Source organism: Mya arenaria, chromosome 16 (assembly GCF_026914265.1).
Source record: "Mya arenaria isolate MELC-2E11 chromosome 16, ASM2691426v1".
NCBI lineage: Eukaryota > Metazoa > Mollusca > Bivalvia > Myida > Myidae > Mya > Mya arenaria.
This window is the reverse complement of record NC_069137.1, coordinates 37782601-37800995: the sequence shown is the minus strand read 5'-3', so window position 1 is coordinate 37800995 and position 18395 is coordinate 37782601. Positions and strand designations below refer to the sequence as shown.

Here is an 18395-nt window from a genome sequence, read left to right as displayed (position 1 = left end):
CGAATGCCACATGGTTGACTCCATTTAACGCTACATAACTCTATAGTTGTTCCTCCGAACATAACATCGCTTGTACAAATCCACACATATATGCACGTTTTACACTAAATAATGCTCTTATGATGTCGCAATAAAATGGTGATATATAAAACATCCATAAACCACCCTCCCCCGTAGTAGTCTTGCTTAATGAATATGCGATACTTACCTGTACAAACCTATCGGAGCACCTATATGCACGAATGACACTCGCGCCAGTAATGGTTTCGCTAAAGTGGTTGTATATCGGTGAACGACGGACAGACTCAGTTCTTCTCATTGCCCGGGCAGTTGGTAGGTAAAATTTCTACAATATATTTCAATTACAAAATGCATTAAATCATATTATTTTGAAGTGTAATAAGGGATTCTTTACTAACACATTAGTATAAAGAAAACATTCATTTTTATTGAGTTTATTAACACCATATGAAATGTGTTCTGTGTTTTACGAAATTTGAACGTTTATCTATGTGTTTTCTTCAATCTAGCTATTTCTTATTAAACTTGATATATAAAAACCAGCAAAGAATCCTAAAATTCAGACTGTGTAGACATAAAAAATAAAAGGCAGTAGTGAACAACACACATACCAACAAAGAGGAGGACGTAAAATATCGTTACTGTACCGAGAACCGCCAATATAATAATGGGTTCATATACTAATCACAGCCACAGTTGGAATGGTAACAAGGATCATGATCGTCAGTAAGTAAACGAAATCTTACCAAGAAAAAGACGTAGATTATGGAGACGGGAACAAGGACTGCCAACATTATAGGAGTGGATATGACAATCACAAACACAGTTGCAATAGAAGAGAAGATCATTATCTGCCATAGTCGGAAACTGTCTGGTAGTTTGTTATCGATGATGTCTATATCACTGGCAAACCTTTATAAACGATCAGATTAGATCAGATAATATGAGATATAACATTTATTTAAAGTCTGTAACGCAAAGTACAAACATGATAACCCCTAAGGAGACACTATCGTAAACAAAAGGAACGTCGAAATGGTGTATATTTGGTAACATATGTGTATGTATTAAATGGCACACGTTTTTGTACACATAACTTTCACTAAATACATTTCAAAATCTAGTTTATTTGTTAGATCTTATTAAGGAACCTCAAGACCCCGAAGAAAATGATCTTTATAAGCTTTTAGCTTTCGATCAAATTCTTAATTATTTAGAATATAATTTATGTTGTCACTTGTATATTTTCATGAAATAAATATGTTTAAACCAAGGAACCTCTAACAAGGCATTTGTTATTTCTTTAGCTGCTTGGCGTGTCTCTATTGTTTCCTTTTATCTTTATCACATTTTTAAAAAAAAATGTATATTTTCCATTCCAAAATATATTTTTTTATTTTAATAGCAATCGAATTGCTATGTGTGCGTTTTCGCTGATTTCCGAATCAGTTTCTGGTTCATGATATCTTATGACAAGGATCAAGTGCTGGGTATTATGGACGCTAGGACATTTCGAGAGGTAGAATATAATTGAACTACGTTCTTACTTAACCGACCATTTATGAACAACATTGGAAACAGCAGTTGAAATAGTAGCATTAAGAATTACTAGTAATGCCTTACCTGTTCATAATCCTTCCAACGGGGGTCGTATCAAAGAACGACATTGGAGATCTCAAGACCGAATGCAACATTGACTCGTGCAGGCGTTGCGAGGCACGTGCCATACGTGTCATAGCAACGTAGAAGGAAATGTACACTAGAATTCCTGGAACAAACAACGTCATATAAATTCAACGATTATTTTTTTCAAAAACATTATATCAACATTCATTTACTCAGAGAGAAACATTGTTGCTGTTGTGACTTTACGCCCTGTTGCTATAGGAAGATCCATTAACAAACCCATTCACCCCTTTATTTAAAGAAACTTGTCCGGAAGAAGAAATGCATTTTACAAGGAATTGAATAATTAAAGGACATGTAGTTCTGATGAAAATCGAGCAAGAATTGTTCGTGCTAGGATCTTTTTAAAAAATCAGTAACGATAATACCAATTTCGAAAGTCAAACAAAATAAATGAATAAAAATCCTAAACGCAAGGACTAAAATGCTGAAGAGTATTGGAAGTTACTGAAATAGTGTGATACTCTGAAATCTCCGAAAATTCATTCGCTCGACTCGTTTACTGCATTTTTTAAGGATATAAGTCAATAATCTATCTAATCAAGAAGATATGTTTATTTCAGTTGATAACGAGTTCATATACATGTAACCGGATCTTAATAGGGACACCTCAAAGCTTAACTTAACAAAAGGTGCAGGGCCTGATTCATTGTGAATGTTTTATTTATTGAAAGTCAGTTTTATTGCCATATTTATTGAAATTATTAAGCAAAATATTAATATTAGAAAAAATAATTTCCAGAAAAATAAACGGAAAGTAATATTGTGCCATTACATAAAAAAGCAGAGTATTAAAACGTTTTAGGGGAAGAACTTATTTAAGCGTTTTAGGTAAACAGTTTACTTATTTCATTAATGAAAGGCTCTCATAATGTGCAGGGTACGGTCACGCAGATATAGGATTTGGCGCAACAATTGATAATATATTTGCCTTGCATGGGCTGATTTAGCATTAAAATATATTTTATTACATGTTTATGATGTTTTGTTTTTGTGTTCTATGTGATTGGCGTTAACCCAGTGCCATTAACCCGGGTTTATGTTGAAACATTTTGCTACTGAGCTTGTTTCATAGCTTTTCACATATAACGTATTATTAAACCAATATTATTTTACGGGTTAAAAAAATGAGGTGCCGCCAAAAGGGTTGCAATCGAACGTAATCATACACTTTTTATAAACGCAGTACTAAGTATCAAACCAATAACACAAAATGAGCACTTTGCATATAAAAAAAGTCTGACAGAATAGGAATTTGTTCATGTTTGGATAGTTCAGGGTATCAATACTATCCCTCTATTCTTGTCGCTTTTGTCAGGGATAATTTATTCAAAACTTTGAATGTAGGATAAATGACTCTTACACAGCAATATTTTAAAGAACTTACTTCACGTTTTGATTTCAACCATGATATCTCAATTGCATTAATATTGAACAATTTCAGAATCTCGTTAAGTAAATTAAAACGAATAAGCTCAAATAGATTAAATGAAGAAGTGGGTAAATGGAATCGAATACTTGTGAATGAAAGACAAAGTATAATATGTAATTAGCTAGAATGCAAATTTTATGTTTGAATGATGAGCGTTAAGAGTTGTCCACAGTGCAAAGAATTGTTTGAAAGACAAATATTATATTTTTTCAAAGTGTCTTTTTCTATTGAGTTTGAAGGTTTAATGTTTAGCATGCGTAATATATACATTATTACAAAAATTATAACCGTTACAACAAAATGAGCAAATTTTACGTAATAATTATTTATCAGATTTAGACCGGAATGAAATCATAATATGTCACAGGCTAACCAAACTTTGAATCGTTCTGCTATTTAAGGAAACTACGACAGTGAGATAAAAAGTCGGATACCTTGCAATATTCCATATACGGTAAACAGCACAAGATAGTAGGTAAACGTCTGCTCATACTGGGATGTCCCGGCCAGCGTAATATTCAGCAATACCGGATCCTCCGTCCAGAATGTCAACCAAAAATTGGAGAATACATTCAGACCTGAAAGAGGAAAGGCATCCAATGATTAAGAAGTAATATGCTGTTTAAGTTAATGATCAAGTGATGTGTCCAATTTAACGTATTAAACGCTATCTCGCGTCTCCATTGTCAAACGTCCGTTCATAATGAAAGTTTACAACAGATACAATGATTTATTATAAGTTATTATTTTTGAAACAGATGTGTTGACTTTGTTTACCCCAAATGCGTATGATATATAAACATCTATGAAAAACAGGTCAAGTTTTTCTTCAAGTATGGTTATCTACCATGTTCTGGAATAACCCTCGTACTGCTAAACAAACACCAACAGTTGCCATAGGGTTAGTATAATTATTCTCATGAACCAAAATATTTGCTAAACCATCATTTCACAATACCAAAATAGTTTGTAATGAAAATCAACAAAATTATTTCCTTTTACAATCTTAAAATTCTTTTAAAAGAGATAATTACACAGATTATACCGGAACAGTTCTGAGCTTAACTTAGTCCTGTTTTAAGGGATATAAGACTGTTTGAAGAAATGGGGACATACTTATATACAGTAATAGTTCATAAATGAACATTGAATGTACCTTGATACAAGGTCATTGATAGTAGTACACACACAACAGAGGGTATCCCCATAGCTCGCAAATAACGAATTAACACCTTTGGATTGACCTACAAAAGCACAATATGAATTATATACAGAATGTCTGTTTGATAAAAATTCACAGAGGTGTCCATTATCTGTCTCTTATTAATACAATTTCCAAAAACCAAATTTATTATATAGCATGAATTAGTATGAAAATGTATTATAAACTATTTTAAACATCTTTTGAAAATCACGTAATATTAGATAAACATTTTACAAATTGATGAACATCTATCGAAATCTCGACAGATTTTTTTTTTACAGAATACACATCTATATATAATTACGAATAATCGAGCATGAATTATATCGAAGGCATTCGATATTTTGGTTCAAATCAGGGACATATGAAATATGACTGGTTGTTCCGAAAATTAGTATTAAAGGAATAATATCAAAACCATATATCACCGATCCTTCTTCACTTGATTCTTCAAGTGTAAGCCTTGTTAAATCCCCATGTGCAGCGGAGAACGTGTTAACCGTCTTTGACTGCGTTGCACTGGCGCTGAAACTTGTTTGTCTGGACTTGCGACTATTAAAATAAATTATACCATAAATGACGTCCCCATCAGAAAGAAATGGAATTTCATATGTTCTATTCTCAAACATAAAGCAAATAGTCAAGAAGTTACGCTTGAGAATGAATATCCATGAATAACGTAATTTCACTAGATACTATTCCCTAGGTATATTCTGTAGACTGTTAAAAGATTTAAAAAAAAACATAGGCCTTGTGTACAGTTTTATAAAATATCAATTTATAGTTACGTGGCCACAACTTCTCCAGTTAAAAAAGCGCCATGATATCACAGATATTTTTTTTAAATCCGTATATAAGTGTTTCGTTTTTGTTTTGATCATTTAAGTCAAATTAATTGAACATAGAAATGCATTGAAATTTAAAAATGTAAAGCATCAATTTATACTGTGCCTTTTTTAATGATTGTAATTTATATTCGATATATATATATATGTATATATTTCTTACCGACGTCTAGTTGTCGACGTTACGTCATCTTCCGATGTCATTCCGCCATCCGAACGCATTTCCTCCACTTGCTGAAAAATCTTTCGTCGCATTGCTGCAACTGTATCGAATAAATAACTCAAGATAACTATGATTAAGAAGATGTTTTTGAAACACCAAAAGAACTGTTTGAACAAAATGTATATAGGGTGTCGCAAAAGAGAGGAATTTTTTGTATACAATATAGCAGTAACTAGAATTATACCTACTCAATTATTGATTTATAAATGCTTTTTACGAGATGTATATGTAAACTATGATTATGTCCTTCGTATTCTTTATATGTTCTGCAAAAATATAAATATAGATTCATATAAAATAGGATCTAGCTCTTAAGTATGAAAACATTTCAGAAATGGGAAATACAGGGACAAGACCAGTAGCCCATTTTATAACCAAAACACAATGCAAAAATCGAAAGCAAGATACACGACGTTTCAACAGAGTTAACATGAAGCAATATATTCCTTATTATTATAATAATTATTCACTATACCTTCCGGATCTTCGTCCTCATCTGTTTCGTGGGTGTTCTCCTGTCTGTACTGATCGAGAAACTCCGCAAATGCTCCATTTTGACCTATCAGTTCTTCATACGTTCCTGTTTCAGATATTCCTCCTCTACTCAAAACAAGTATTCGGTCTACAAACGGCAGCCAGTGAATACCATGGGTGACTAGAATTCGTGTCTGATATGAAAGGTTAGAGTACATTTGTCTATAAAACAAATACAAATTTCGCATTCGTGTAAAAAGAAGGTTTTAGGCTTAAGGCTAGTTTTTATATATAGTATGTATGCACTGGGCTATTTGTACAGTAGAGTTTTGTGCTGTTCTTCCATGTTTCTTGTTTGTGATTTTTTTGTTTTTGTGTTCTATGTCTTTGGCGTTTACCCAGTGCCATTTAACCGGGTCTATGTTTAAACTTTTTGCTACTGAGCTTGTTTCTGTAGTTTTTTAACTAAGTATCAAGATATAAAACTCAACTTTCAATTTGTTTACGTTTCTAAGAGATTATTATCCATATACAATCATCTGTGTTTGTGATTGTTTTAAACGCAAAGGGACCAACAGGTTTATTGCAGACTCACTCAAGGCTGCTCTGAAAACTTAGCTTTTGAGATTTACTAGAGATTAATGGTTCACATAGTCATATTTTATAATCCTGAGCATATTTATTTGATCTTCAAAGATTCAGTGAAACAACCATGTTTAAAGGTTATTCCATAATAGCACAGAAAATGTTTCACATTTACCTTATTTTTCAGTATGCCATTCCTGCCTACAACCTTTTCAAACAGGTGCTTGCCGACATGACTATCAACAGCGCTAAGAGGGTCGTCCAAAAAGTACACATCTGCATTATTATAAACGGCCCGCGCTAAACTGACACGTTGTTTTTGACCGCCACTAATGTTGATACCCTGAAAAGATAACATTATCCCAACAAATAAAGCAGACGGGTCCATAAGCAAGACGAATTAAATCTATAACAAACACCCTCGTTAGTATAGCCTGTTTCTGATCTTCCAATTATGCAAATACTTCGAAAATAATAGCACTACATATACGAATACAAAATTCGTTTTTCATAATCAAAGTCATCCTTGAAACCATAGTCCGCCTAGCCCGAATCTGTCAGTATACATACGTAAAAGAGGTCCAAAACATAAGAATCGGCATAATAAAAGGCAGCTTTCGTAATATTCACTAAAATTTACAACCACTGGTGTCATTGTCATAAAAAGTTCACATTAAATACTTTTAATAGTATCTAAGAAGGTTGTCGTACAAAACATTAGCAATTTTACGATACCGAATCAATGCATATCAAGATAAACCACGGCACAGTATCTCTTTAAATTCTTAATAACTAATTACTTGTTTAAAATATTATATCTTACTTTTTCTCCAATTTCTGTCAGGTCGCCCCCACTTAGAATTTCAAGGTCACGTTCGAGGGCACAGCTTTGAATGACCTTGAAAATACATACATGAATGCTCACTGCTAAGATATGACACAACCATATTAACCAGGCCCAATTTTCTGGCAATATTTTAATATTCTTAAAACAAGATACAGCTAAGCTCCCTTTTGTTTTTCTTTTACGAAATTGTTCGTATATGCTTAATATTTACTTATCTAAAAGGTTTTCTAGAGAGATATATATCTACTTTGAACAAGATTTGTTTTTGTCATTAACACAATAAGAAGTTTCAAGTATAACAATCAAATTTAATTATTTATTTTGCCTAATTGAAAGTATGTTAGTCTTAAGAAGTTTCGACCATTTTTTCCTCATATTTCTTTCACCATAATATAGATTTTCAATATGATTATGAAAAGAATGTTCCATTGTAGTAAATCCGTTTGAACCGTCTTGCTAGGTAATCTACCCTTTTACACTATAACTTCTGAATGTATATACCTGTTGGTGCTTTCGCTCCTGATATATATATATATTATTCAAAATTCCGTTCTTCAATTGTTATGACACAACCATAATGACTAGGACACAACTTATCGCAACATTTTAATAACCTTAAATACAATAAAGCTTTTAGACTTTGAATTGTCTTTATGATAACCCCAATCAACAATTTGTTCAATCATCAAAATTAAATTTAATTATTTATTTCGGTTAATTGAATTAAGCTACATAAGCATTTTAGTCTTAAGAAGTTTCGAGGAATTGATTATTCTTTTTCTTATATTTCTTTCACAATAACATATATATTTTCAACTTTATGAAAAGACTGCCCCCATGAAGTAAAACCGTATAAAGAACTAGTAGCCGGAATCGTTCTAGATATTGACCCGTCTTGCTAGGTCTTTATGCACTATAATTCCTGAAAGTATTTACCTATTTGTGCTTTCGCTCCTGATTCACAATTTATTCTTTCGCTTCTAAAATGGTCCTTTGCTGTACCTTCGTTGGTGACATCCTTGACATTTTTTTGTCTTATGCTAAAGATCTGTTTCACAATATTTCACAGTTTTTTGGGCTTTTTCGAAACTGACTGTATTAGGGTTTTATACACCTTTTGTACATTCGCTACAGATATTATTTACCCTTTGTACATTCGCTCCTGATATTATTTACCTTTTTGTACTTTCTCTCCTGATATTATTTACCTTTTGTATATTCGCTCCTGATATTATTTACCTTATTGTACTTTCTCTCCTGATATAATTTACCTTTCTGTACTTTCTCTCCTGATATTATTTACCTTTCTGTTCTTTCTCTCCTGATATTATTTACCTTAATGTACTTTCTCTCCTGATATTATTTACCTTTCTGTACTTTCTCTCCTGATATTATTTACCTTTCTGTACTTTCTCTCCTGATATAATTTAACTTTCTGTACTTTCTCTCCTGATATTATTTACCTTTCTGTACTTTCTCTCCTGATATTATTTACCTTTCTGTACTTTCTCTACTGATATTATTTACCTTTCTGTTCTTTCTCTCCTGATATTATTTACCTTTCTGTACTTTCTCTCCTGATATTATTTACCTTTCTGTACTTTCTCTCCTGATATTATTTACCTTTCTGTACTTTCTCTCCTGATATTATTTACCTTATTGTACTTTCTCTACTTATATTATTTACCTTTTGTACATTCGCTCCTGATATTATTTACCTTTTTGTACTTTCTCTCCTGATATTTCTTTCCAAACAATATGTTGTCTCTCAGCGTCATGTTTTGTATCCAAGCTTCCTGGGGAACGTAAGCGATATTTCCCTGAAAAAGGCTCAAATGTTAAATGTATTGTTGTAGGGTTTGAGCCAGGTTTGCAAAAACAACAGAGAGCCGCAGAAATGGACAAGGCGCTAAGGAAGGAAACAACACATTATATTGTGCTGTCAATTTCTTTGGCATATTGTTTATAATTGTGATTAATTGTAGAAATATTAGGTTACAACTGACTCATATGTATATTTTGTATTAATTCATTTTAAAGTTTAAAACGAAAACGAAATTATTTGATGTCTTAAGCATTTTACTCAATGAAGACAGAAGTGTATACATGGTGGTCTCAGAGAGCACAAGAAGGATACTTACAAAAAGAACAGGATAAAAAAACACCTCTATAAATATGTTTCTTTAACCCAACTGTTTAGCATAATATCAATCTTTGTTTTCTACACATGAATCCTTTTACTTTGGTTATCGAGAATTCAAAAGTTCACATTATCATTAAAGTGATAACAAGATCATAATATTTATAGGTAGGGTACCTTGACAGTTACTGAACCTTCTTCTCTGTTCATTTCACCAAGACAGGCACTGATGAATGAAGACTTTCCACAACCGACTGGACCCACAACAGCCACTAGTTCACCCTCGCCAATACGGACGTTAATACTGAAAGCATTTGCAGTAATGTGTATTATTATGTGTAGTACATGAAATAGTAGCATTCATTTTCAATGGAAAAATCCAAATTTAAAACAAATACACAAAATAAATCCATAAGTTCGATCGCGCGTTATTTCTGGAAATATATTGGATAAGGCACCGTGTAAACATATGTATGAATAATGCCTAATAGCACACCCGGTTGCAGATATATTAAAATATAATTACATCGGATTAACATGTATGACTTACTTTCGTAGAACTGAATCCTGATCTTCCCCCCAGCTAAATCTTCCTCTGGTTATTTCCAGAGCCGGTTTAAAACCATCTGTAAAATAGCGGGAAATGGATGAACAGAGTAAACGAATGGTAGAGGTACCCGCCTTCCAACCAGAAAATTGTTGGTTAGATCGCAAACATGGATATTGTCGCATAACCTTTTTTATGTAATGCATGATCTGGTTTCAACAAGACTACTAAACTTATTCGAGATGGAATCATCTCACATTCCACGGTCGAGCTTAAAATAATAGTAGTCAAAATTCAAAATTACGAAGTCTTTTGGACTTTTGCAAATACGAGATAATTAATATTCGATTTAACCGAACTAAAACATGTCGTACTAAACCAAATACATTCAAAAACATTTTGGCACAGCCATATTATCGAGATAAAAAAGTTCGGCATAGTCATGCATTTTATCTGTATACACAAAGTATATTCTTTTTTTTCATCAATGGTGAAAACCATAATAATGCACTTTACTAAAAGAAAGTACAAATGCAAACATGAAATACAAACTATATGCAATTTGGAACCATTTTCCATACAAAACAAATATTTGAAAAACATCAGTGAGATAGGTCAACTTGGCCAGAAAGCATTCTTATTCGCTTAAAGATCATGATTTTTTTATAACATTTTGATAAAATATTATATATGATTGTTTACCATGAAGATTGAAATAATACGTTTGCTTAAAAAACATGACATAGACAATTGCAGAAAAATCGTTCAAGAATACCAAAACGGTTGCACAATAACTCCAAAGTATGCACTACACTAATAGAAGTTATAAAAAGGAGGCGTACCGATAGACTGTACGAATCGAACACTGTTATTCTGAATGTCATCAGAGAGAAGAAATTTCTCAATTCTTCTGACAGATATCATGGCCTGAAAATAAAAAAAAAGAAAGACAAATTTAGTTCATCAATAGAATTCTCAACAACAGCTGTGGCTTTATATAAGAACTTAAGCAAAAGAGATTCAATAGGTTCCTGCAGGGTAACCTTTTTTTAAATAGTGATAGACTTTTCAGAGCTATGTCTCAAACAAAGGGGTTCATATATATTGACCAGCTATATATCTTTGAATTCATGTAGTATTTGGTACTCTTCTAACATATATAATATACGAACGTCCCTTAATTAGTATCTCTGTTGTATCGAAATCAACTGAATTTCAATGTATATTGAAACATTTTTGTCATTTGACTTGACCAAAAAGTGTCAATGAAATTTTGTTCCTGCATAACACCTACTTGATCTTGATCCGCTCTCTTAACTGTATGAAATAATCATAAAAATCTGAGCTTACTTAACATCTTATCTAAAATTAATAATATGATATAATACTTTAAACAGTATCATATATTCGTAAGATTGATCAAGTTTATGTCATGTGCATGTTGTGCGATACTGTACCTGAATTCCGGATGTCAGAATAAAAGGCACCATAGTTAAAGGAAACTTCATAATGTTGATAACCGAAATGGAGGTAAATGTTTCATCTGCTCGTAGGCTGTGTGTAGGTGATACAAGAACCCTTATTAAGACAACTACGAACAAAATCTGAAAAATGAAAGACATTTTAATCATTTATGCGTTAATGTAAAAAAATAAAAGGAACTAGATGAATAAGTCAATCACTGTCAAATATGAACAAGAGTGTCCATATCACTGTCAATTATGAACATATGCACTATGTACTGCAGGAACAAGTCAAACCTTCTAAAATATGAACAAAACGTATTTATCACAATCATTGATGGAATTATGCACCATATACCAAAGGAAAAAGTCAGGCATTCTTGAAAATGAACAACACTTTCTTTTTCATTGATTTTACATTAAAATGGAAAGCGAAGGGGCTAGTCAATTATTCTGATATATGAAACACAATATCTATATAATACTCAATAATGGAATCATAAAATTAAAACGACAGGACAAGACAATCGCTCTGTAATATGAACAAGAATATCTATATCACATTCGCTGTTAAAATATAACAATGTAACTGCAATGACAAATGTAAAAATGGTTTATATATTACTATAATGATTAAGGATGAAATAATGCAATGGAAAAGACAAGGACAAGTATGGCCTTTATATTGTGCCTCTCAACAGGGTAAACGTATTGGCTACTGGGTTTGTTCTAATAGATTCTTTGGGTTTATTCATATGCCAAACAATGTATGTCTTCCCTCTCCAAAAGATGGTTTTGACATATGTAGTTTGTTTTGTGACGCTGTGTGTCGTGTACACACAATGTCGAATAAACAAAGACAGGATGGCTCTTGCTATGGAGTGGAATCTATACTCCGTACCACGAATGTGAAGCGGAGCTGATTATTACATGTCTCAAATGCAAATTTAATCTGAGTTTTAACAAATGCTTTGTGGAGTTATCCCTATTTGTCTAAGTTACATTGTCGAGTTACCTTGTTTGAAAATATTTATTCAGCAGCAGGATTTCTTATTTACATGATTAAACATTATGTACATTTTAGCACGCCTATCACGAAACAGAGCATAATCATTTTGTAAGTAACCACTTGAAATGTTAAGTGTAACAATATCAGTGTGTATATACCACGTGATAAATAATGTCATAAATGCTACGTCGGGAGGCAATATTTTGCTTCAACGGAAGACTTTAAACAAATAGAACTTTAAATGAAACATGGCGCCGCTTATATAGTGCTTTCGTCAATCTTTTACTAGAGTTTGATTGAGAGTTTAGTTTCTACAAACAATCAGACAAATCTCACAAAATAACCTACTGTTGTAGCATTGTCAAAACATTATTATAGAAACAAGTGTTTAAGGAAACTAATAACATAATCAAATTCCGGTAATAAAACGAAGGCAATGCGTGGCTCTTATAGCGGCATAAACTGCGCTTTGTTTCGCTTAAAATGGTGAAGAAAATGAAAAGTTATCGTTGTTTTAAGTCATCATTCAAGCAAAATGTTGCCTCCCGAAGTAGCATTTGTGACGTAATTTATCACGTGGTATACGCACACTGAATACTATAATTGAAACTACAGGATCAAGTAACTTAAATGTTATCTAGGGCTTCTTAGTATGCATAAAGTTAAGGCATAGCTAACAATAAATAAGATTAACGCAACGTTAATAACTAACGCTTACAGACGACACAAGAAGGGGCTAGTCCATTTTATTACGTTTTTATGATTTGGACATGGACTCCAATTTTCTCGAAACAAGTTATATTTAGTCTTAATTCAGTTAGGTTGGTTTACCTAATTTAAGACTGAAAGTATGAATTCCGTTGTATGTTCTAGCGATATTCACATGCAATGTTCCCCTTGACAATTTCTTAAACCGCCTAGTAAAAACCTTCTACCTACAACAAACGTGCTATGGACGGCTAAAGATACAATATATGGTTGAATCTACAGGGACAAGTCCAGCAGCAAAAATAATAACGAAAATCAGTCAAGATGCACAAAGGTAAGGCCTTAAATGAGGACACACAACATAACGAACCAAAACATAATATGAAGTGCGTCCTGGATATGGCGATAGAGGCGGCTGAACATGGGACTCCTACCACGAACCGAAATATATTTGTTTTAATATTAAAGTTTGGTTTGCCACTTTATGTCTAAATGGGTGAATGATGGTTTTAGTTCTTACGAATTTCGCATAGTATTACAATGTTCACTTGAAATCTTCTTAAACCATCTATTAAAACCTCTCTACTTACAACAAACGTGCTATGGACGGATACAGACACATTTATGGCCGTCAGAACGCCAAAGGTCCAGAGACACTTAATCTCCTCAAGGCGTATGGCTCTGATTTTCCCCATAAAAGAGGATTCCCAGGCGTACATTTTCAGGACCTAAAATAAATTTAAACCGCGCTTACTGTCATTCAACTATCAAATTGAACAAAAAAGGTTACTATTCATCATTTTACTGAAAGAACGCTGTTGCAGCATCCACTTCATATTTTTATCAGCCTCCAACAAGTGGTCTAGAGAAGCGAGATTCGCATTGAGGTAGTTGCAATTTGCATCTTTCATCCTTTTACATGTAAAACGTTTAAAATATATTCAAAATCCATCAAATTTTACCATTTTAATTAATTTTATATTAATTACCATTTTTGCTTAATGGATTTTTTTCTGTTCAGCACAGAGATGTTACTGACACGAAAAATTGCTTAAAAATTGTTCTTACTCAACAATGTGCTTCATACTTTTTATATTAAAATAATGAATAAACAAGTATAAGTTATACTGGGTGAGTACCTATATCGGAACACTTTTGGTACTATTTTTGAAATATTTTTAGTTTAACTTGCACCACAACTACAAAATTTCCATCAGAATACTAGGATACAAAACCAATCGATTGAAATAAATGTTATTTTTTAAGATACTACCAATCTACATGAAAAGTATTTTATTAACCGCACAGTCAATGACTGCCATTTTTGTCCTCGGAGTATCTAAATATCGAACAGTTTTAACTCTTAATTATTTTAATGTATCCTTTGAAAATTATTGGAAAAAAACTCTTTATAAAAAGTGTTCAATATTTAGGTACTGTTTCGATTAAGGTACTCACCGAGTATATTACCAGTACAAGATTAATTAGTTGAGTCTTTACCTTTATCCCGTTTATAACTTCACTGATTATTTTGACTCGTTCTCCCTTTAACTTCAGCAGGTGCCTTTGCAGTTTTGTTTGCTTGGCAGACACAATCCCAAGAACAGGTATCAGAGCAAATATGACTGCAACTCCACCTACGCTTGCTACACCTAGAACACAAGAGCACCTCTTAGCAAACGCCAACTGTCGTCTGTATCATTTTTTTCGATCTATAATCATATCGATAAATACCAGGCTGAGTGACAGGCCAAAACAGGCATATGCGTATTGTTCCTTGCAACACTGTTTCAAATGATAATCTTTTACAACCTTTGAGTTAGGTCAAATGGTCTGGTGTTGTTGCTTATTGCATATCTACAAAGGACCATTACTATTACTATTTTATACCTACTAAGGGCCATAACTGAACCAAAGCCTTTTGCAAACCTACAAAGGCCATTACTGCACCAAAGCCTACTGCATACATACAAAGGACCATTACTGCACAAGTATATATCATACCTACTAAGGGCCATAACTGAATCAACGCCATGCCAATAGTCACAAAGCCAATGATAATGTAATAGGAGAAGGTAACCGCATCTTGAACTCGTTGACAGTCAACCGACATATGGTTCACAATCTCCCCTACAGTGGTTGCCTGGCCCGTGCTTCTTTTCATCGTAAGAGCCTGAAATAAAACAGTTCAAAAAGGTAACTGTATCAAATGATAATATGTTCAAGGTTTTGTTCCGGGAGATTGAGTTCGACTTGAGTTGATTTGTCCAGATCCGGATTTTACAAGGCGCAAGATTTATCAATCTTGAGCAATATATCTTAAACGATTTACACAAATTAAAACAAAAATATATATATTACCCCATTACCTTCAAAACACATCACAACGTGAGCACAGCACTCCTATCTCAAATATAAAAAAAACTATTAAGTCATAATATTTGCTTACGTCATATGCATTATAAGACATGCTTGTTACAGTCCTTATGTTCAAGTTTATCTGACATATACCTTCTTGTATATGAGGCAGATCAAGGATGACTTTAGTCTCAAACCAAACGCCTGCATGTGATGATATGATAAGTGATAGAAGCATGAACTTATGCACAGAGTTATAAAGAGCATCACACAGAAGAAAAATCCTTGCCAGGCCGGGTACGAGTCTTTGTTTTCCGCTATGTCAATAATGTATCTGGAAGTAGGAAACAATAAAAATTATTTATGAAATGTTCTTTCAGATGTCATTTAAATAATGTTAAATGTGTCTCAAACTTAGAATAAAGACAAACTCAGGTTCAGACAAGCAACATTTTAATTATTTTGAAAATGCTAATACAGGAGTAAATATGGTCAAAATTCTATATAAACTATTAAATGATGGGTGAATTATAGAAGATTTACTGTGGTCTACTTTAGTCTTATAAAGTAGAAATACCGTATGTTATGCTTATTTTTTTAAATTAAACTCTGTATCATTCATAAGAACCATTGTCTTTGACATTTATACCTCCTTTTTGGAAAATTAAAATAATATTATTTATTGTGGTAAATCTTATTTGGGAGTAAGAGTGCATCTTTAACTATAAAAGAAACGGTAAGGGTTAAGAGCAGTGGTATAGGTAAACCAAAGTGGTTACGGGTTCAATCCCCACCAGGCCTTATATCACGAAAATACTTAAGTCAAATCTCAATCTCAGTCTCATTTACCACATAAAAGCAGTGTTCTTCAAAATCGTGAATGTTTTTCTTTGTGAAAACGTATTTTCTCATAGAATGTGTTATTGAAAGATATTGAGAATATTTCAAAGAAAACTTATCCTAGAGCAGAACAAGAGTAAATGTTAAAAAACAATGAATCGTACTCAAGTTCGTTTGTGTGATGTAGAATATTTTTTCAATAAATGTTGATGTTATATGGTACAATGGGTTAACATTGAGTTTGAGATTTGACTTAAGTACTTTTCGTGATAGGGGCAAGAGAAGACTCGAGTTTTCTTTGGATCCTTACCAGGAATCTTACTCAGGTGATTCATATCAACTTTCAGCTGTTAGCACGATCGAGCTTTTATACATAAGCATAAACGAAAAGCAAAGTTAAGCATGCATATCACATACTATTCAGCATAAACATACCGTAAAGCAAAAGGCTCAAGAAGCCAAAGGACTTCAGCTACTCCTCTGTAGAATACGGCTTCTAGCCAGTCTAAGAAGAATGCGCCAGCCATAGCCCTCATCAAGCTTGGTCTCATCAGGTTGCCATCTGTAGCAAGTTTAATGGCACCTCTCATTAAGAGACCTCGATGTATCGGACCCAGATAAAAAAGCTAAGTACAGCCCTCTAGATAACTGTGCATTAATACCGAAGAAGAATATTGATTTAATAAATCAATAATCTACATGGTTAAAGTTATAATTCGTTTATTATGTAATCAATAATTCAGTTAAAAGAACGTATTGATTGAATGTTTGTCATGAAAAGATAAACAATAAGAACCAAATATTCTTAAAATAATGCATTTTCGACCTCCATTGCCGTCAAGCAAAGGGATCCGTTCCCCTGTTCGTCCACTAAAGGTAGTTTCTATGTCATATGATTCGTCCATATGTGACTTGGTTTGTCTTTTCCTGAAAAAAGCATGTTTAAACTGTGATTGCAAACAAAGAAATTATTTTCTCGAGGTTCTGTTGTTTTTTTTTTGTATTATTGATTTTTGTTGGGATTGAAAAACAAACTAAGCTATGTAGTAAATCATATAAATAAACGTACACTAAAAGTAACGTTTTCCGTACAACTATTATTGATTAAACAAAACTCAAATCTGACTTTTTCCAACCTGTTTTTAGTGTTGCACCGATCCTTTTCCTCTAACCACGCCTTCTCAAGACGTGGTCCAATTAGGTCGCATTTCAGTTTCGGAGTTTGGTCCCAAAATGTGTCTGGATTGAACGTCTTTTTGTAAACACTCCATATAACACTTGAAAATATGTTAAAACCTTTCATGAAAATACGATAGGTTGATACAAAAAATACCTCAAAATTCACATGATGGTTAAAATTTGTTTATAGATATCTAAATATTTTTTCGGAAGCATCTGGGACAAATACAAAAGTGTCACATTCAATTATGGACCCTGATTTGGTAGATAGTTAATTTATTTATATCTGAACATTTTGTTAAGAGCACAAGGGTCACATACAGATATGTCACATTCAACTATGGAGCCTGAATTGATATATATGTATATCTGAACATTTTATCATGAGCGCTAGGGACAAGTCCATGAGTGTCACATTAAAATATAGATCCTGAATTGCTATATAGTTAATTTTTGTATATCTCAACATTTTATCACGAGCGCTAGGGACAAATCCAGAAGTGTCACATTCAACTATGGAGCTTGAATTGATAGATAGTTAATTCACATATATCTGAACATTTCATTAGGAACACAAATCCAGAAGTGTCATATCCAGTTATGGACACTCAATTGTTAAATGGCTAATTTTTGTACATATATGAACATTTAATCACAAGCATTGCGGACAAATCCAGAAGGGTCACATTAAATTATGGACCCCGTATAACGAGGTAAGGGCGTAAAGGTCAATAAACGAGGGATACACCGTACAAACACTAAAGACAGACCACAGCCGTATCAAACTATCTCAATCGATATATGTTGGAAATATCGACTTGGTAAAGCCAGTGC

General features: G+C 33.0%; 1 protein-coding gene across 1 annotated transcript in view; it reads right to left on the bottom strand.

Annotated features, from left to right (window-relative positions):
- The window catches only part of LOC128222002 (multidrug resistance-associated protein 1-like), a 42430-nt gene that overhangs the window by 7457 nt on the left and 16578 nt on the right, over window positions 1-18395 (bottom strand). Inside the window, exons 7-28 of the mRNA XM_052930725.1 lie at window positions 17519-17659; window positions 17209-17309; window positions 16818-16944; window positions 15696-15876; window positions 15189-15357; window positions 14685-14836; window positions 13775-13912; window positions 11462-11608; window positions 10847-10931; window positions 10008-10083; window positions 9635-9761; window positions 9036-9137; window positions 7294-7368; window positions 6646-6813; window positions 5887-6079; window positions 5352-5451; window positions 4772-4895; window positions 4296-4383; window positions 3574-3717; window positions 1645-1789; window positions 768-933; window positions 209-346 (exon numbers count right to left, since the gene is read on the bottom strand). Coding sequence (XP_052786685.1) covers window positions 209-346; window positions 768-933; window positions 1645-1789; window positions 3574-3717; window positions 4296-4383; window positions 4772-4895; window positions 5352-5451; window positions 5887-6079; window positions 6646-6813; window positions 7294-7368; window positions 9036-9137; window positions 9635-9761; window positions 10008-10083; window positions 10847-10931; window positions 11462-11608; window positions 13775-13912; window positions 14685-14836; window positions 15189-15357; window positions 15696-15876; window positions 16818-16944; window positions 17209-17309; window positions 17519-17659 — 2887 coding nt within the window. The remainder of the gene's footprint in view (window positions 1-208; window positions 347-767; window positions 934-1644; window positions 1790-3573; window positions 3718-4295; window positions 4384-4771; window positions 4896-5351; window positions 5452-5886; window positions 6080-6645; window positions 6814-7293; window positions 7369-9035; window positions 9138-9634; window positions 9762-10007; window positions 10084-10846; window positions 10932-11461; window positions 11609-13774; window positions 13913-14684; window positions 14837-15188; window positions 15358-15695; window positions 15877-16817; window positions 16945-17208; window positions 17310-17518; window positions 17660-18395) is intronic.